The sequence below is a fragment of the Budorcas taxicolor genome, chromosome 20 (assembly GCF_023091745.1).
Source record: "Budorcas taxicolor isolate Tak-1 chromosome 20, Takin1.1, whole genome shotgun sequence".
In the NCBI taxonomy this organism is placed as follows: Eukaryota; Metazoa; Chordata; class Mammalia; order Artiodactyla; family Bovidae; genus Budorcas; species Budorcas taxicolor.
The window spans coordinates 68,310,272-68,330,993 of NC_068929.1; the positions used below are offsets into that span (position 1 = coordinate 68,310,272).

A 20,722-nucleotide genomic window follows, 5' to 3' on the forward strand; every position below is an offset into this window, starting at 1 on the left:
AGCCCCTACTCTGTGCCAGACTGACCATTAGGGAGGTGCATGTGCAGCAGCGCCCCCTACAGCTGTCAGTCAAGTACAGAAGAGATCCGAGGGGAAGCCGAAGCAAACTGATGCACCTCCACATAGCTGCACAAAAGGATTTTTCAACAAAACGATTTCGGTCTCAGTTTTAGCTGAGTTCTCAAGACAACTGGTGTCAACTGCTCCCATTTCACAAAATGTGTTATCAGATCACCTATGCAAGGCTGTGACGGCTCCTGACCATTGGCTGACCTCCTGTGTCCCATCTTTAAAAGAGGTTTGAGAGGTTGAGGGAGGTACTTGATTAGAAGAGCTTTCTCTCTCTCTCTCTCTCTCTCTCTCCTGGTGATTTTATGAGGACCCCTGCCTAGGGCTTCCAAGGGGGCGCTGGTGGTAAAGAACTCACATGACAAAGCTGGAGACACAGAGAAAGGAGGGCTCCATCCCTGGGTGGGGAAAATCCAAAACACAGAAGCAATATTGTAGCAGATTCAATAAAAACTTTTAAAAATGGTCCGCATCCAAAAACAACAACAACAACAACTAAAAAAAAAGTCAGTTCAGTTCAGTCGCTCAGTCATGTCTGATTGGTTTAAAAAAAAAACAACTAAAAAAAACAAAATCAGTTCAGTTCAGTTCAGTTCAGTCGCTCAGTCGTGTCCGACTCTTTTCGACCCCATGAATTGCAGCAGGCCAGGCCTCCCTGTCCATCACCAACTCCTGGAGTTCACTCAAACTCACGTCCATCCAAGAAATGATCTTCCTAACATTGGCGTCCTCTGTACTTAAAAGCTTCCCAGCTGGCACAGTGGTAAAGAATCCACCTGACAATGCAGGAGACACTAGAGATGCAGGTTTGATCCCTGGGTCAGGAGAATCTCCCTGGAGGAGGAAATGGCAACTCACTCCAGTATTCTTGCCTGGAAAATCCGATGGACAGAGGAGCCTGGCGGGCTACAGTCCATGGGGTCATAAAGAGTCAGACACGACGGAGCTCACATACCGCTGCCTAGAGAAGGGTGAGAGTGTGGTTTCCAGAAAGTTTTAAACTACAGGTGCCCCTCTGTGTTTCTATTGGGCGGCGCTGCTCCGACCCTCTTGAATTACTTCATTTCACATCGATCCCGTCTTTGTCACCACGCTGTCAGATCCCAGCGGACAGTCCGCTTGGTTCAGGGCTCATCCCAGGCGCCGGCACACAGGAGGTGCAAGGTCATCAGTTGCCCAACCAACATGGTCTCAGGAAGGGACAGACTGCACTCAGAAAGGTGAGCAGGTCGGAAAGTGCGGATCTCAGAGGCACCTCCCCGCCCCAGGCCCCAGCAGCGGCAGGAGCAGATTGGGCTCCTCATTGTCCCAAGAAGGAACTGGGGGGCGGAGTTGCCAGGGGCATGGGGGCGGGTCGGCCCCGCCCTAGCCCCGCCCTTCCCAGACTAGCGCGGCGCGGCCGCCGTTTCCAGGCAACAGCGCAACCCCGGCGCCTGGCAGCCTGAGGCGGGAGGGCTGCACCCAGGCCCTCGACCGGCGGACAGAGCTCGGCGGCCAAATGGAGGACGACGAGGAGGAGATCACCGCCGCCGCGCTGCGGGGCAAGCCCCGGCCGCTGCCCATCTCGGCGCTGTCCGCCTTCAGCTACGTCCCTCCCCGGCGCCAGGACCCCAAGGAGCACAGCTACTACTACCGCCAGGGCTGGGTGAGCCGGGGTGGGGTTGGGGGGAGTGGGCGGGGTGCTTGAGGGCCGGGACGGAGGACTGGATGCTGCTGGGGGCTGCGGGGATCAAGGACCGGGCTGCATTGAGGGGAGGGGTGGGAGGGCTGATGGGGGCGGGACTCCAAGTCCCGGGAGGTAACCCGGGTTGGGGGAGAATAGGGGCGGGGTTACACTGACTGGGTGGAACAAAGGGGCGTGTTTGGGGCGGGGCTGCACTGCCAGGGAACGAGATGGGGGCGGTGTTTCACTGAGGGGGCTGGTCCTGGGGGAGCGTCTGCCCAATCGGGAAGGAGTCTGGGGGAGGGGGTTCAGAGGGAGAAGAAACGGGGTGAGACAACACAAAGACATTACTTTGCCGATCAAGGTCCGTCTAGTCAAGGCTATGGTTTTTCCAGTGGTCATGTATGGATCTGAGAGTTGGGCCATACAGAAAGCTGAGCGCCGAAGAATCGATGCTTTTGAACTGTGGTGTTGGAGAAGACTCTTGAGAATCCCTTGGACTGCAAGGAGACCCAACCAGTCCATCCTAAAGGAAGTCAGTCCTGAATATTGATTGGAAGGACTGATGCTGAAGCTGAAACTCCAATACTATGGCCACCTGATATGAAGAACTGATTCATTGGAAAAGACCCTGATGCTGGGAAGGATTGAAGGCAGGAGGAGAAGGGGCTGACAGAGGATGAGATGGTTGGATGGCATCACCGACTTGATGGACATGAGTTTGAGCAAGCTCCGGGAGTTGGTGATGGACAGGGAGGCCTGGCGTTCTGCAGACTATGGGGTCGCAAAGACTCGGACATGACTGATGGACTGAACTGAACACTGCGAAGGAGGGTGCTGGGGGCGGGATTACACTGCTGGCAAGGGTTTCTGGGGACATGGATGCAGGGCGGGGCGGGACTGCAATGTCAGGTTAGGAGTCTGGGGATGCGGCTACACAAAAAGGCTGGGGTGGGCTTGAGCAGCACAGCCTGTAAGAGGTTCGAGGTGGGATGGGGGTGTCAGGGTCACAGGGGTGGGAGGGTAGTAGAGAGGCCTCTCTCTGGGGTTCTTAGACCCCAGAGAAACGCGGCTAAGACCACCAGAGTAAGGCGGACCCCCGCTCCCCGACACCAGGGGCGGAGCCGGCGGGGGGCGGTGCGCTGTGGATGGGGGGTGGGGGTGGGTTCAGTTGTTCAGTCGTAGCCGACTCTTTGCAGCCCTCAGGCTTCCCCGTCCATCACCAACTCCTGGAGCTTGTTCAAACTCATGTCCATCAAGTTGATGATGGCATCCAACCATCTCATCCTCTGTCATCCCCTTCTCCTGCTTTCAATCTTTCCCAGCATTAGGGTCTTTTCCAATGAATCCATTCTTCCCATCAGGTGGCCAAAGTATTGGAACTTCAGCTTCAGCATCAGTCCTTCCAATGAATATTCAAGACTGATTTCCTTTATGATGGACTGATTGGATCTCCTTGCAGTCCAAGGGACTCTCAAGAGTCTTCTTCAACACCACAGTTCAAAAGCATCAGTTTTTTGGTGCTCAGCTTTCTTTACAGTCCAACTCTCACATCCATACATGACTACTGGAAAAACCATAGCTCTGACTAAACCGACCTTTGTTGGCAAAGTAATGTCTCTGCTTTTTGGCACCTCACTCCAGTACTCTTGCCTGGAAAATCCCATGGGTGGAGGAGCCTGGTGGGCTTCAGTCCATGGGGTCGCACAGAGTCGGACACGACTGAAGCGACTTAGCAGCAGCAGCAGCAGGTTAGTCATAGCTTTTCTTCTAAGGAGCAAGCATCTTAATTTCAAGGCTGCAGTCACCATCTGCAGTGATTTTGGAACCCAAGAAAATAAACTCTCCCGCTGTTTCCATTGTTCCCCATCTGTTTGCCATGAAGTAGGGGTGAGGGAAGGAGCATGTACACCTGGAAGAAGAGTTGGGGGGAAACTGGGCCTGAGGGAGTGGGGTAGGCCAGACGCTCAGCCAGTGCTCCCAGCCTTTTGGGGGTGGGTTAGGGCTGAGTGCTCTCTTGGAAAGTGAGGGTAGTCGCCAGGTCCCGACTGCTTCTACTGGAGCAGCAAGCTAACTGGGTGCCCAGGATCTGGAGGAAGGTTGGGAGCTGGGGTCCACCGCTGGACGAGGCTCCCTCTGGGGTCTGACTGCAGCAGGCTTGGCTGACTCGGTTTATTCTTCCTGAATTCACCAGTCAGACACGGGGCTCCACCTTTCTGGGGCCAAATCAACCAAGCAGCAGAGAGATGCCCAAGTGACCAGACCAGGTCTCCATGCCTGGAAGGAGATCAAAAGTGAGCAAGAAACGTTGTTCAAATACACCCCGCCACCTGCTTTAAGAAAGCTTTATTAAAACACAGTCGCAAGCTCCGGTGTTTAGTATTGTCAGTGGCAACCTCGAAGAGTTGAGTAGCTGCAACCAAGACAGGGGGACAGGCAAAGTCTAAAATGGTGATTGTCTGTCCCTTTACAGACAACACTTCCAACATCTGCACTGACGTCTTACTGCCCGGGGAAGGTAGGGATGGGCCTTAGAAAAAGTAATGCAAATAGATTGTAAGGGGAAAAAACCACGAAAAACTCAGTACTGTTGATCACTGGGTCATAGGCAAATTCAAGTCCTGAAGCCTTTAGTGTCATAGGAAAAAAAAAAAATGACCCAGGAGAAAGGTTAACACTAAATAAAAAGGCCTTCAAGGCTGCAAGAACCACAAAAGACATTTCAAAGTCCATTCGCAAGCCAGCTCCCAGTGGTAATGAAGTCCTTGTGTGAAGTGGTATTTAATCAGCTGCAGAATTCCAGAAGCTGATTCTCTGACCTTGAGAGCATTTGGACTAAAGAGGATGAAGTGTGTATCACAGGTTTGCTGGGGGACCCATCTGCCCCTAAATTCTTTGTAAATAATTCCAAGCTCCAGTCAAAGCTGAGAAGAAACATTGAGAAACTAGCTCTTCAGTCAATCTCTGGGTGTCACCTTCACGGGTTAGTTCCTTAGGAGCTCAGGAGTCCTGGGTGAAAATACTGTGTGTGTGTGTGTGTGTCTGTGTGTGTGTCTGTGTGTGTCTGTGTGTGTGTTAGTCATTCAGTCGTGTTGACTCTTTGTGACCCCAGGGACTGTAGCCCTCCAGGCTCGTCTGTCCATGGGATTCTCCAGGCGAGAATACTGGAGTGGGTTGCCATGCCCTCCTCCAGGGGATCTTCCTGACCCAGGGATTGAACCCAGCTCTCCCACATTGCAGGCAGGTTCTTCACCATCTGAGCCACCAGGGAAAGTGAAGTCGCTCAGCCATGCCCGACTCTTTGCGACCCCATGGAAAGCAGCCTGCACCAAGCTCCTCGGTCCGTGGGATTTTCCAGGCAAGAGTACTGGAGTGGGTTGCCATTTCCTTCTCCAGGGAATCTTCCCGACCCAGGGATCGAACCCAGGTCTCCCTCATTGTAGACAGATGCTTTACCATCTGAGCCACTAGAGAAGAGCTGGGTAAACTACTGACTCTGTGTTAATTAGCTCAAGTCACAGAGCAACCACTGAGTCACACCTTGCCTGTCTCTGAATCAGAGATCAAACAGAGCCAACTGCATGGAGCTCTGATGATAATTAATTTAACTAAGGGTAGAAAGTGGCACACGGTAAGCCCAGTGTGAGCAGACCTCTTCTTCTTCTTATCATTTTTATTTGTTCATCTTAGTGATGATTAGAGTTTCCTTTCACTGAAGGCTGGGTCTCGGGGCCTGTCTTTATCCTCCACCCTTGTTCACAGTTGGAAATTAACACAGGTGAGGCAGGTAGTCTGAGTGTCGATGTGTCAATCTCTTGGTTCTTAAATTCTAAGGCATCTCCCCTGTGGGAGCTCAAAGTCAAATCTCTCATAATAGCACACTTATTCAAAGCCCGTGGCTCAGGTGGTAAAGAATCTGCCTGCCCTGCAGGAGACCCGGGTTCGATCCCTGGGTTGGGAAGATCCCCTGGAGAAGGAAATAGCCACCTACTCCAGTACTGCCTGGGGAATGCCACGGACAGAGGAGCCTAGCGGACTACAGACCATGGAATAGCAGAGAGTCTGATACAAGTGAGCCACTGACACTTAGACTTTCAATGCCGCGGATCTTAAGACAAATCTATCCTCTAAAGCTGCCAGCAAAAATGCTATCAGTTCCTGTCTTGCTCCCGAAGGGGCCACTAGCAGTGTGTGCTTTTCCCATAGGTTCAGTTCAATGGTATTTAAAAATGACTTTTCTTCTTCTTCTGCCTCAGCCACATTTCAGCCTCTGAAATGCAAAGGCTAAGTCAGAGGAGAATGACCTTTCATGAAGGTTTTGATTAAATTTTTCAAAGTCTAAGAGCTGCATTAAGAAAAAAAATAAACTTAGGCAGTGTTAGAATATGCTTTCTGTCATGCTAATGTGAATTGTGGATAGCTCTGTTGTGAGGGAAGCTTTGCTCAAAAGCCCTGTCTCAGCTTTGGTGGGATTAGCCAACTTTCCTTGTTGGTTCGTGGCAGAGACACAGAGGCAAGGGGTTGAATGTTTCTTTGCCCTCCTGATACTGAATTTCCTTTTGCCAAGTGCGGCCAACAACTTCGTAAAAAAGATGATGGGTTTGACCATGCAGAGGTGCAAAGGGGTATCTCTGAAGGGCCTGTGCCAGCATCCAGGATGCAGGAAGTATTCAGTCTCAGCTCCACGAGCCCCTCCTGAGTGGAGGAGCCGTTAGGCACCACACACGCCTGCCACACCTCGGCCACACCTAGTTCTGTTGCTGGCCCGCGTTTAGGATCTAGACAGGTTTCTCTGTTATCCAGTGGACTCTCGCATCCACACTCCGTCCAGTCTCAGGGTGTACTAGCCAAATGCAGGAATGCCCCCTGCGAGACATATTTCTGTTCCCACTCCTGCCTGATTTTCTCCTTGGCATCTACTACTGTCTAACCTACTCAATATTTTCCTTAGTTTTCCTGTTTGGTTTTGTTTTTTTTTTTTTCCCTCTCCTATTAAAATAGGAGGGCAGGGACTTATTCATATGCTTCCTGTGTCCTCAACAATTGAAAGAATGCCCATGGTCTCACAGTTGGTGTGTCATAAATACCTGCTGATGAATCAGTAAGGATGAATAAACGGATGCAGATTTTTTAAAACAAAGTGACAAGTCACCAATTGACAAGCTTAGCCTCTTAGACTAAACAGAGGTTTCCTTTTGGATTATCTGCTGTTTGGGTTATCCTTGACCTTGCTCTTGTCCTAGAGGGACCAAAATTGGGAGTGGACTGTGGTTGCCTCTCTCTGCCTGGGCTGGCTGCACTTGCTCTGCTCAGTGATCTGTCCCTGGAAACTTAAGGCCTGGAGGGGTGGGGCTGAGTGTCTTCCTCCAGCTTAGGAAGGGGCAGGTCACCAAGAAACGAGGACGGAGTGAGCTGAGGGGTCATGTGTGTCCCTCTAGTGGAAGTCCTCCTGGAAGGAAACACCGGGAGGGGGAAGAAGCGTTCCCAACAGTCATGACCGCCATGTGAACACATGGTGAAGGCCTTTCTGTGTGTTTATGACTGTGATCATGTGCGTCAAACTTCTTAAACTAATAACATGTTCGCACATGATCACCCAACTATGTGTATATAACTGCAGCACACTCTTTTCATTTAACACTACATGTCAGACTCTTTCAAAATCATCTCCTTTTAAGAATTACAACAATCAAATAATACATGAAAAGTATTAGTTACTCAGTTGTGTCTTGACTATTTGTGACCCCATGGACTGTAGGGGGCTCCTCTGTCCATAGGGTTTTCCAGGAAAGAATACCAGAGGGGGTGCTATTTCCTTCTTCAGCAGGTCTTCCTGACCTAGGGATTGAACCTGGGTCTAAAGGGCTCCAAAATCACTGCAGATAGTGATTGCAGCCATGAAATTAAAAGACGCTTAGCCCTTGGAAGGAAAGTTATGACCAACCTAGATAGCATATTCAAAAGCAGAGACATTACTTTGCCAACAAAGGTCCATCTAGTCAAGGCTATGGTTTTCCCAGTGGTCATGTATGGATGTGAGAGTTGGACTGTGAAGAAAGCTGAGCGCTGAAGAATTGATGCTTTTGAACTGTGGTGTTGGAGAAGACTCTTGAGAGTCCCTTGGACTGCAAAGAGATCCAACCAGTCCATTCTAAAAAAGATCAGTTCTGGGTGTTCTTTGGAAGGACTGATGTTGAAGCTGAAGCTCCAATACTTTGGCCACCTCATGCGAAGTGTTGACTCATTGGAAAAGATTCTGATACTGGGAGGGATTGGGGGCAGAAGGAGAAGGGGATGACAGAGGATGAGATGGCTGGATGGCATCATCGACTCGATGGAAGTGAGTTTGAGTGAACTCCGGGAGTTGGTGATGGACATGGAGGCCTGGCGTGTTGCAATTCATGGGGTTGCAAAGACTCGGACATGACTGAGCAACTGAACTGAACTCCTACATTACAGGCAAACAGCACTTTCCCCAATATATTTAAGCCTCTTAGGCACATGTAAGATTAGACTCAGGTTTCAGCCCACATGGATGGCTTTTTCTTCCAGGATGTGAATTGCTGTGGACGGGGGTGAGGGGATGAATGGGGAGCTGATATCAGTGGAAGAGAGAAGGCAACTGGTGCCACTCTTGTTAAATTGACAAAATATTCAGATTATTTGGAAAGCTGTGAAAATTTCCCCAACTTGGGATCTAAACTCACCAAAGAGGAAACAGTCTTTGCCAGGAACCAAAGAGATAGTTGAGTATTGTTCTTTTAAAAATGTTAAGGTTGTGTCCTTGATGAGCTCCAGTTCTTCTGAGATATAGAATTTTGAACAATGTTAAAATTAATGAAAACAACCTCCTTAAGCTTCATCCCAAGGAGAAGTGCTGAAAGTATCAGAAGGAAAAATGAATCTCTTAAGAATCAAAGAAAACTACTTTCGGTCACCTTGGGAATTTTCAGTTTTGAAAGTAGGTCACACAGCTCTGGGTAGGCAGGCAGTTCTGAAAGCCTGCAGGTGACAGGTAGCGGGGCCATGGCCCGTGAGGAAAGGAGATGAATGTAGTCCCATCATAACCTTCTTAGTCAAGGTGGCCTGGGACGTGCTGCGCATGCAAATGGGCTCCAAACCCTGGGAGTCTTAACTAGTGGTGTCAAAGCCTGACCATACTGACAAAAGGGGATTTAGCATTTCTCCTGGACTCTGCATACATTTAAAAGCCTGAAATTGCCATGATGGGCATACTATACCTCAGAAATGATCAAATGTTACAAAATTGGTTTTTTTTTCCCCAGAGAACAGGTGTTAACACAAGCCCACCACTGGCCTTAAACATATAAACATAATGAAATATAGCCCAACACGTATGTTTCAGCCCTGGGCAGCTCTTCTGAACGTAGTGACTTGGAAAACTGGGCTTCTCCATTTTAGTTGTTCCATTATTGCCAAGGCCTGGGGATCTTTGTGGCTTTGTAGTCCTTCCTTGGATCCTTTAATTTGCTGGCCATTGAGCAAGGTGAGAATTGATGTTTTCAAACTGTGGTGCTGGAGAAGACTCTTGAGAGTCCCTTGGGCAGCACAAAGATCAAACCAGTCACTCCTAAAGAAACTCAAGCTTGAATATTGATTGGAAGGACTGATGCTGAGGCTCCAATACTTTGTCCACCTGATATAAAGAGATAACTCATTGGAAAAGCCCCTGATGCTGGGAAACATTGGGGGCAGGAGGATAAAGTGATGACAACAGAGGATGAGATGGTTGGATGGCATCACTGACTCAATGCACATGAGTTTGAGCAAACTCTGGGAGATAGTGAAAGACAGGGAAGCCTGGTGTGCTGCGTGGGATTGCAAAGAGTCAGACGTGACTTAGCGACCGAACAACAACAAAGAGCAGGGTGGGGGAGCGTGGAGGCCTGCTGCAGAGTTTCTTGGGGACTAGGCCTAGAAGGTGGTGTCCACTGATTTCACCCTCATTCCTTGGCCAGAGCTGTATCCCAGCTGCCCTGGATGATTATGATGGGAACTGGAAATTGCAGTCTTCTGTTTCTGCTGGAAGAAAAAAGGTGTTTGGTGGGCACTCAGTAGTACCCTTGACACAGTGGAAAAATATGTTTGTTTCCTTTCTCTTGTTTCTTCTTTGCAGAGTTGATCTGGTTTAAAGTTTCAATGGAGAGTGTATTTACATTCAGAATGGTCTGAAAGGGAGGAGAAGATAAAGGACTTGGACCTCAGTTTGCTCAGAATCTTACCCCAACTATTTGTGTGAGAATTTGTGTAACTTCTGGGAGGAGGAGAGCTTCCAAGATTGGGAGGAGGCACTGGGCATAATAAAGCCCACAGCCCTAGAGGAGATGGCCCCTAGGATCCCTGCTGCTCGCCTCCTCTCTGGCCTAGGTTCTCCGGGTACAGAAGGGGACACCTGTGGCCACCCCCAGCTGCTCCTGGTCCTAGGGAAATAGGTCATTCGGTTGCACTGTAGGTTCTCCCTGAAACACACCTATTTCATGGGTCAGCTGGCCCGGAGGGATTCCAGTGACGATGAGACATTTAGATTGTGACCAAGAGCCCAGACTGTATTACTGTGTAAATGGAGGTGACGGACTTTAAAGTTACTGTCTCTGCCTGCCTTTGGGCTTCTACTGGGGCTGGCCTGTAGCTCTGAACCCTAAAGGGAATGGTCCACATTGCAGTAGCTCCCTTATAGAAGGCGGGCATACTTATTTGGAGAACCTGCCTCCCACCATCCCAGCAGAGTGAGTGGCAGGCATCCTTGAGCTTCTGATGTATTTCTGCAGGGCCCACTGGCCTGGGGATTATTAAAACAAAAAAAAATTGCTGCAAGATGTCCTTAATCTCTTTAGGCTAGAAGAGAGCACCCAGCCAACCCCACCAGCTTCTGCGCACATCCTACTCATTGATGTTAAAGATAACTGAGATTTTGGGCTTCCCTGGAAGTCCAGTGATTGACTCCACACTTCTAATGCAGGGGGGTGTGGGTTTGATCCCTGGTTGGGCAATGAAGATCTAACATGCCATGCTGTGTGGCCAAAAAAAAAAAGAGCCTATAAAAAAAGATACTGAGGTTTCTTTATCATTTCCTAAAGGTTTTTAAAGTTTGAATTTTATGTGATAAGCAGTTGTCTGATTTTACATGGTCAGAGTGGTGGGTATTCTCTTTGTGGTATTTCCCCTTTTGCTTTTATGCCTAGGAGGCCCCTTATGGCTTTTCTTTTCAACTATTTCACTAATCCATCCTGAGTTTACTTTTGCCTGTAGTGTGATATGAAGACCTAAGTTTCATTTTCTTTTCTCCCCAAGCAGCTAGCCAATGTTCATGGCACGAAAATCTGAATAATGTATCACCTCTCCATTGATTGGGGTCTTTGGCTTTCTTTATCTGTGTGAGTACAAGGTTGAACTTCCCTCGTGGTCCAGTGGTTAAGACTCTGTGTTTCCAATGCAGGGGGCAGGGGTTCAGCCCCTGGTCAGGGAAATAAGATCCCACATGCCACTTAACATGGTCATGTATGGATGTGAGAGTAGGACTATAAAGAAAGCTGAGCGCTGAAGAATTGATGCTTTTGAATTGTGGTGTTGGAGAAGACTCTTGGAAGTCCCTTGAACTATAAGGAGATCCAACCGGTCCATCCTAAACGAAATCAGTCCTGAATGTTCACTGGAAGGACTGATGCGTTCTGCAGTCCGTGGGGTTGCAAAGAGTCAGACGTGACTTAGCAACCAAACAACAACAAAGAGCAGGGTGGGAGAGTGTGGAGGCCTGCAACAGAGTTTCTTGGGGACTAGGCCTAGAAGGTGGTGTCCACTGATTTCACCCTCATTCCCTGGCCAGAGCTGTACCCCACCTGCCCTGGATAATTATGATGCTGAAGCTGAAACTCCAATACTTTGGCTACCTGCCACGAAGAATTGACTCGTTGGAAAAGACCCTGATGCTGGGAGAGATTGAAGGCAGGAGGAGAAGGGGACGATAGAGGATGAGATGGCTGGATGGTATCACTGACTCGATGGACATGAGTTTGAGCAAGCTCCGGGAGTTGGGGATGGACAGGGAAGCCTGGCGTGCTGCAGTCCATGGGGTGTCAATTGGACACGACTGAGTGACTGAACTGAACTGAGTACAAGGTTGCCTTCAGGAGGCTGTAGGTTGCCTTCAGGAAGGGTGAAAGTCAGGGCCGGCCAAAGCAGGGCATGCACAGACCCAGCAGCTGAGTGCGAGAGACAAGGCAGTGCCGAGGAGAAGCTCCTGCAAGGCGACCTCATTCCACGCCCTCTGGGGAGGAGAAGCCACCAGGAGAAGCCACAGCTCCCCTCTAGCACGCGGAGTGACTCAGAATGCAGGCAGGTCAGCACTCCAGCATCACTGAATCAGTGTCTTATACATGGTGCCTCTGAAACTTTGAAGAACCTGAGAATAATGTTTCTAAAAGATAGCCTTGTTTTTCTGCTGCTGCTGCTGCTGCTGCTGCTAAGTCCCTTCAGTTGTGTTTTCCTGACTAGATGGTTAATGGTGTTGCAGGGAAGAGCCAAAATGGCTCCATGTTGGAACTGTGTTGACTTGCTCTCTGTTGCTTCTGTTATTATAATAACTCACAGTGGCCTGCCTCAGAGGGCCCTGCCCCTCTGCCTGACTGTTGAGAAAAAGTGCCTTTGTTCAGGACCCCGTCCACCTGTGGATGACAGAAAGGAAGAAATTGGCCCCCTCTGCCTGAGGCCATTCTAGAGACAGTTGTAAGATTAATGGCCTTTTTACTTTGTCACCTCCCCCAACCCCCACCCTCCAATCTCTCTTCTATAAAAGAACCTGGCATCTCGACCCTGATGAGATGGTTATTTTAAGATGTTAGTTTGCCATCTCCTTGGTCAGCTGGCTAACTTGATGCCTCAACACCCCATCTCTTGGATTCATTGGCCTATCATGCTTTGAGCAGAGCAAGCCTAGGCTCCGTAGCACTGGTACCAGGACAGCAGCCACGTCTGGGTTATCTTCAGACCTTCCTGAGCAGGAGCGGACGGATGATGTGTGAAGGACGATGATGTGTGAAGGCATTTCAAGGCTGGGCTGAAGCTATGTCACACTCCAGCCATTTCCACTTTTGCTGGAAGCCCTGAGTGCCTGCACTGAGAGTCTGAGGGATGTGATTTCCACCAGATGGTGCACACACATCATGCATCCTTTTCACTGTGACCTTCTACCTCCATGTCCTCCAGTTGGAGGGGGTCATTCTAGCATGAATACTAGAATGAATACTAGGTTTTTTCCCCCTAGAATACTAGGGGAAAAAAATAAGCAGGCTCAGTTTCCAGACCCTGTGATCCCAATTCCAGTGAGATGGCCCATCTGAGTTCACTGCTGGAGGATTGAAGGCAGGTGGTTTTTGTAGTTAGTAAGTCACTAAGTCATGTCTAATTCTTTGACCCCATGGACTGCAGCACGCCAGGCTTTCCTATCCTTCACTATCTCCTGGAGTTTGCTCAAACTCATCTCCACTGAGTCGGTGATGCCATCCAACCATCCCATCCTCTGTTATCCCCTTCTCCTCCCACGTTCAATCTTTCCCAGCATCAGGGTCTTTTCCCATGAGTCAGTTCTTTGCATCAGGTGGCCAAAGTATTGGAGTTTCAACTTTAGCATCAGTCTTTCCAATGAATATTCAGGGTTGATTTCCTTTAGGATTGACTGGTTTGATCTCCTTACTTTCCAAGGGACTCTCAGGAGTCTTATCCAGCACCACAATTCGAAAGCATCAATTCTTCAGTGCTCAGCCTTCTTTATGGTCCAACTCGCATATCTGTACATGACTACTGCAAACACCATAGTTTTGACTATACAGACCTTTGTCAGCACTTGGCTGGAGGAACATAAGACAGGCTTGACTTACAAGGTGGAAATTAGAGATCGGCTGACACATGGATTTCTTCTTTTGCTGCTGCTAAGTTGCTTCAGTCGTGTCCGACTCTGTGTGACCCCATAGACGGGGGCCCACCAGGCTCCGCCATCCCTGGGATTCTCCAGGCAAGAACACTGGAGTGGATTGCCATTTCTTTCTCCAGTGCGTGAAAAGTGAAAAGTGAAAGTGAAGTCGCTCAGTCGTGACTGACTCTTCGGGACCCCATGGACTGCCGCCTACCAGGCTCCTCCATCCATGGGATTTTCCAGGCAGTTTTATTTTTGTAGTAAGAAAACTTGGGGATTAAAATTACGGAGATGTTACAGATGGTAGCTCTGTTAACAGGATCATTTTCTAACACATCAGAGCTCTATGTGTGTTTTATACGTATGTTTGCTATATGTATAAAGTACATGAATAATTTACATGTATATATAATGTATGCCTAATATATATATGTTCATACATATATGAATTATAGCTTTTATAGCTGCTGTATATGATTAAAATATTTCTGTCTCTCTGAAGAAGGAGAACATCTCTTTGGATATATTGTCCTAGTATTCAGAGATTGTTTGCTTTTCAAAGTTGTACAAGCCTATTAGAGAAAATTTGAGAAATTCAGGAGAAGCAGAAATGAAGGAGAAAACACAGATATCAAACAGATTATTATTATTTTAAGGTTTGAGCTCCAGGATGGAGTCAGGGAGAGTGAGGAGCCTCTTCTGGGAAGAAGGGGGTCTGTAACAAGTGGAGAAAAATTGCCCCTGGAAACATCTTTACTCCGTTGGGGCCTCTTGGGAACCAGAGGCCTGGCCTCCCTGCTGTCGTCTCTGCCCACACGATGACCTTCTCTACACGTTTGTTGCCGTGAGGAGTCTCTATACGTTATCTCTACTTTCCATCAGGGAGAGTTCAGGCCTTTCAAGCCCCCTGAAACTTCCACGACTCAGCCCCTGAATAAACCCATGGCTTGCTTTCTCTTTTCATTCCCAGACTGGAATCATTTCTCTGTATGACTGTGTTTTTAAGAGGGATCCAGGTTATAATCAGAAGTTACACCGAGATGACAGAGAACACGCCAAAAGCCTGGGACTCCACATTAATGAAGAGGTAATAGCAAGAGGGTATCACCGGGTGTGAACAGATTTCCCGTGTGTGTGTTTACCATTGTGTCCAGTCGGCTACACGAAACTCTCCCGTCTTCCTGTGCCGGGAAGAGACGACTGAGCTGAGGTCACTGTCACTCGGTTCTGCCCTTTAAACTGTTCATTTTTGTGACTGTTGGTTAGTCCTGTGAAAGTGAAAGTGTGAGTCGCTCAGTCGTGTCTGACTCTTTGTGACCACATGGACTGTAGCCTGCCAGGCTCCTCTGTCCATGGAATTCTCCATTCACTGGAGTGGATTGCCATTCCCTTCTCCAGGGGGATCTTCCCAAACCAGGGATCAAACCTGGGTTTCCTGTATTGCAGACAGATTCTTTATGACCAGGGAAGCCTAGCCCAGTCCTATAGAATTTAACAATTCCATGACAGCAAAACTCAGAAGTTCTTTCTGACAGATAAACAGGTCTTTGCTGAACCTCTGAGGCCTGGTATCAGGGTTTCAGGGGCCTTGGCCTTCCAGGAATGAAAGCACACAGGCAAAACAGATTATTTCTTGAGTTACTGGGTCACTGTATGCACCATATATGGTTCAGTTCCTCTGTTTATCTGAATAGTTTTCTGGAAGGAGCTGACAAGGGTGGGTGGTAACCAACCAAGGGAACCAGACTTCCAGGGTGAGAAGGTCAGGCTCACAGCAGATGCCTGGGGTGGAGGAAGGAGGAGGAGGCTGTTCATCCCCTAGGCAGGGTCAGGACTATCTGCCCACTGGGTTAGACCCCACTTCCACACTAGAACATTGTCTCCATAAAATCTGACGTGAGGACAGTATGTTTATTAAAATTCATGTGCTGCACTAATATCATCATCTTTGTACAATACACAGAAATCAGCATGTAAGAGTTTCTGGTGGGACTGCTTTTTGATCAGAGGATTTTTGCCTGCCACTGTTAATGTTTTAGAAAGTCGCCATGTCAGTTTCCATGAAACTTGTAATTGACGTGGAGTTGGGTGATGGAAGTGCTAAGAGGTATCGCTGCTTAAGTCACAGACATGAACAGTTTTGCTGCTGTGTTGCTGTTATTCAGTGCCTAAGTCATGTCCCACTCTTTGCGACCCCCATGGACAGCACTTCCCTGTCCTTCACTGTCTCCCAGAGCCTGCTCAAACTCATGTCGGTCGAGTCGGTGCCACCGTCCAACCATCTCATCCTCTGGTGCCCGCTTCTCCTTGTGTCCTCAGTTTCTCCCAGCATCAGAGTCTTTTCCAATGAGTCTGTTGTTTTGGGCTTGTATTAATTCATTCCCTGTTAGTAGTGAAGTTAGTGCTCTTCCCTTACAAGTACGGACTTCCCTGGTGGCTCAGACAGTGAAGTGTCTGCCTACAATGTGGGAGACCCGGGTTCAATGCCTGGGTCAGGAAGATCTCCCGGAGAAGGAAATGGCAATCCACTCCAGTATTCTTGTCTGGAAAACCCCATGGACGGAGGAGCCTGGTGGACTACAGTCACAAAGAGTCGGACATGACTGAGTGACTTCACTTCCCCTTTTCTCACAAGTATACATGCCTAGCATGACTCGAAGTCAGTCAGACATTTTGAGCACCTCCCATATGCCGCTGAGTATAAAGGGAGCAAAACAGGAGTGTCTGCCCTCGTAGAGCTGAAGTTCCCACAAGGAGACAGAAGAATAAAAACCCAGTAAATGATGAACTGAATTCTAGGCAGTGATAAGTGGTATGCCTTCACTGTCTCCCAGAGCTTGCTCAAACTCCTGTCGGTCGAGTCGGTGCTGCGGTCCAACCACCTCATCCTCTGGTGCCCCCTTTTAAGGGGATGCGGACAATGAAAGGGATGAGGAGGCCTGGGGATGTGATGGGGGCTGGGGAGATGAGGAGTTGGGGAGATGTGTGTCTGGGAGAAGGAGGGGAACAGAGGACCGGCGGGAGGAGCAGCAGGGAGAAGGGAAGAGACGGAGGAACGCGATCCCCAAGGCAGTGGGTACCTGCGCCCCCTGCAAGATCTTGGACTGTCCTCTGAACGTCTTGAGGACACTGGTGGCCCGGAGCAGAGGGGACAGAATCTGACCTGGTTGAAGAGCACCCCCCACCCCACCCCGGCGTCAGTGTGGTCTTAAACCGGCTCCTTCGGGGCTGTGATGGTTCATTTGCAGGTTTCTTCTGCCCCGAGAAGCCCGGTGGGGGCGGGAGGCGGGTGTGGGACACGCAGGCAGGGACAGGTGAGAACGGTCTACTTCTCCTACAGGAGCGCGAGCGGCCGGTGGGGGTGCTGTCGTCTTCGGTCTATGGGCGGCGCATCCACCAGCCCGTGGAGCCTCTGAACCGCGACCACGGCCGCGCGGGCCACGTGAAGGCCGACTTCTACCGGAAGAACGACATCACCAGTATCAAGGCGCCCGGCTTCGGGCACATCTCTCCCGCCTGAGCTCCTTCCATGGCCCGAAGGGCGCACGGGAGAGAGTGGTGGCACGGGCGGGGCAGGAGGGAGGGCAGCGCTGGGGACGCTCGGAGGGCCTCCTGGGGCCGGCGGGCGCCCATGATGCGCCCTGGATGCACGCTGGGTCGCGGGGAAGGACCAAGGACCACGCAGGGATGCTTGCCTGTGTGTTTCCTGGGCGACCAGCCTGGCCAAAGGCCTGCGATTCTTAGGATGGACAGCTGGTAGGACGTTTTTCCACTGCAACCGATTTCAAGAGGAAATGATGCTGGAGACTGATCCACTGTGGGCATCTGAATAAAATGAAAACTTTGTTCCTTCTTGACCGCGGTTGGTTTTGCTTTCTGTTCGCTCCTCTGAAGGTTTGCGCCTCTCCTTGGCGGAGGCGCTCGCAGCAATGGTGCGCACGTGTTTTTCTTACGGGTTATGGGAACTGCTACCGTCTGATGGCACATATAACACTTAATGGGAGATACAATAAAATTGCCTTTTGGCACAATTAGACTCTAGATTCTACAAGCGCCCCCTTCCCCGCCAGAGGTCTAAGGCACGAATCACAGAATTTTGCATAACTAAGGAGAAAAGCGCCCTGCAGGAGAAGTGGCCAGTGAGCAAGGCAATACTCTTCCAGGCGGCGCGTGGGCTTCTCACTGCGACGGCTTCTCCGGCTGCAGAGCCTGGGCTCTAGGGCCCCTGGCTTAGTTGCCCCAGGACATGTGAAATCTTCCCCAATCAGGGATCGAACCCGTGTCTGCTGCATTGTAAGGCGGATTCTTAACCAGTGGACCACCAGGGAAGCCCCATCTTTAAAGTGGGTTTCAAGCCTTGAAGAGTTTGTGTGGAAATCAAGGGGCCACTGGAGTGTGGTCTTCGCTGACTCCATAGGGGCAGTGACGGTTAATTTGTAGTTTTCGTTTAGGAAGCAGTTGCTGCTTTTAACGAAAGTTGGAAATGTTTACTCTGGAGATGATTTGAAATTTATTTCAAGTGTTAAGATGCTGGCTACGGTTTAAATGAATGGATCTCTTGGAAGAAATCACCCCTCATCTATTGCAATTAAATTTCCCACAGCTTAGCAGTTAATGAGCAGGTGATTAATTAATTTCAATGCTGATTCCTCCACTGCTCCTTGTATTGTTCTAAGGACTTTATGACACTGTGTGTTCTTGGCAATTTCAAGGTTGAGCGGCTCTTAAATATTTCTTTATACTTTTGAAAATGTTTTTTCACTATGAAAAGTGAAAGTGAAGTCGCTCAGTCTGTCTGACTCTTTGCAACCCCATGGACTGTAGCCTACCACACTCCTCCGTCCATGGGATTTTCCAGGCAACAATACTTTCACTACAACTGACTTAAAAAAAAATTTTTTTTTCAAACCACTAGCAGTTTATTTGGAATGCCTTTAGGTGCGTTAACTACATTTATAATATCATACAAAGTATACAAAGTTTGGGTTGTAGAAATTTTTGTAAATTACACTTTTTCAGTCTTGATTATCAAGAAAGACAAGGCATCTCAAAGAAATGCCTTCATCTGAAAGTAGCTGCAGTAAATTAACAGACTAGATTACTTTCAGTTACCTTAAGTCAGACCCTACTCCCTTACCCTTCCACTACTTTTGAAAAAGCAGGCCTTGAACTGGGCAAGATTTCAAAAACTCACATTTGTTAGGCAGCAAGGGAAAATTAAATGTATTTATTTTACCATCTTGACTTTTACACTTCAAAGACAATCAATGAATGCCTGTTAGTCAACTTTATCAAAGAGAAACGTATATTAAAAGGATTTGTTTCGACCTATCAAGTTTCCACCACGAGTCAGCGTTTTTTAAAAGCAGAGTGTTGCTGTCAGAGTGTTGCTGCTGCACTGGGAAAAGGAAAACCATGGAAGACTGATGATAATGTAGACTTCTTTAAACAGGCGTATCGAAAATTCTGCAGAATTAAGGGGACTGGATTCACAGCATTTTTCATGAGAGGGGAATTCCTACAAGACTTGGAGGTTCAGAAGAGCTTTGAGAAGTCTTACGTGTTGTCAGTGTCGCAGGCATGATTGCTGATGGACGTGGATGACAGGTCCTCTCATTTGCATGATCTGCTCTTGGGAATGTCTGGAGTTGCCCAAACTGAGGGGGCCTTGACCCTGAGTCACAACGTTCAGATTCAGGAAACAAGTAGCTTTCTGTTTTATCTCATCTTGGTCATCTGGGAAAGTTGGGGCAAGGCCCCAGACCTCTCTGCACCCCTTTTCCTCTCTTGCAAAATGCAGGGGGTCTCAGGCTTGCCTGTGGATCAAAATCATGTGGAGTTGTTCTCCTAAGCACAGCGAGCGTGCTCCCCCACTGCCCACCGGGATTTCCAACTTGGCAGGTCTGAGTTGGGGCCTGAAGCATGTGCATTTTGAACACGTTCCCAGGTCATGCTGATGCTGCTGTCTGGGAACCTCACTTTGAGAGACCCAGGTATGCACAGACCTTTGAGAGGTGGACTCTGATAATGACTCATTGCTTTAAAAAGTCTCCTGTTTGATAAGACTGGAGATACAGCCTTGGCGGGGGTGGGGGAGGGGGGGATTTCCCTTTGCATGCCAGGGCAGGGGTTGAGGGGGAGCATTTAAGAGTGCCTGGCAGAGACTTCCCTGGTGATCCAGTGGCTAAGACTCCAAGCTCCCAATGCAGGGGGCCCGGGTTCGATCCCTGGTTAGGGAATTAGATCCCATATGCCACAAATAAAAGTTCGAATGCCACAATTAAGACCCAGCACAGCCAATAAATAAATACTTTATAAAAGAGAGCTCTTGGGTGTACATGTGTCCCTCATGTCCCTAACCCCCCTCCTACGTCCCTCCCCATCCACCCATGGCTGATTCATGTCAACGTATGGCAAAACCCACCATAATATTGTAAAGTAATTAGCCTCCAATTAAAAAAAAAAAAAAGAGCTCTTAGTGAATAACTCATCTGCTGGTGTCTTTTTTTAAGGGCAGGTGACATGGGAGCCCTAGGGTGGCTGCTATAGGCTGTAAGGGAAGAAGAACCCACAGGTGTCATCTGAAGTCACTGAACCTAGGGCATCCTAGCCCAGATATCACTTATAGTGCAGACAAATGCCCTTATACCATTTTTCTCCTTTCACTCACCTTTCTAGAGAATTAGATATATTAAGGCCAATGCTGAGTTGCAATTATAGGATCAAAAATTTCTGACTGAGGCAAACAAATGGACAAGTTATGCTGTATCCCCACTATGAGATGAAGGCCGGTTATTAATTTTGATAAGCGCTTTTTGCCGAGTATGAGCCACAGTCCTGGCAGGGCGGCCACGTTGATCCTACAATGCACTGGCAGGAGCAAGGCCCGGGCGCGCGCCAGCCTCTCTCACGGCCGTTAGCTCTGTTAATCACACTTGATCCCACGAGCTGCAAATGAGGACGATACTCCAAAGAGAAACTGAAATGTGTGTTCAAAGTCTCACAGCTAGCAAAAACCAGAGGCAGGGATCAAACCGAGGGCTTTCCTGCTTCAAGTCCAA

The 20,722-nt window shown here is 48.9% G+C and overlaps 1 protein-coding gene across 1 annotated transcript; it reads left to right on the forward strand.

Moving 5' to 3' along the window:
- The first annotated feature begins 1,567 nt into the window (after nucleotides 1-1,567).
- CFAP90 (cilia and flagella associated protein 90) lies at nucleotides 1,568-17,181 on the forward strand. The gene is made up of 3 exons (XM_052659355.1): nucleotides 1,568-1,714; nucleotides 14,632-14,748; nucleotides 17,002-17,181. The coding sequence occupies exons 1-3, from the start codon at nucleotides 1,568-1,570 to the stop codon at nucleotides 17,179-17,181; spliced, it is 444 nt and encodes a 147-aa protein (XP_052515315.1).
- Nucleotides 17,182-20,722: the final 3,541 nt, after the last annotated feature.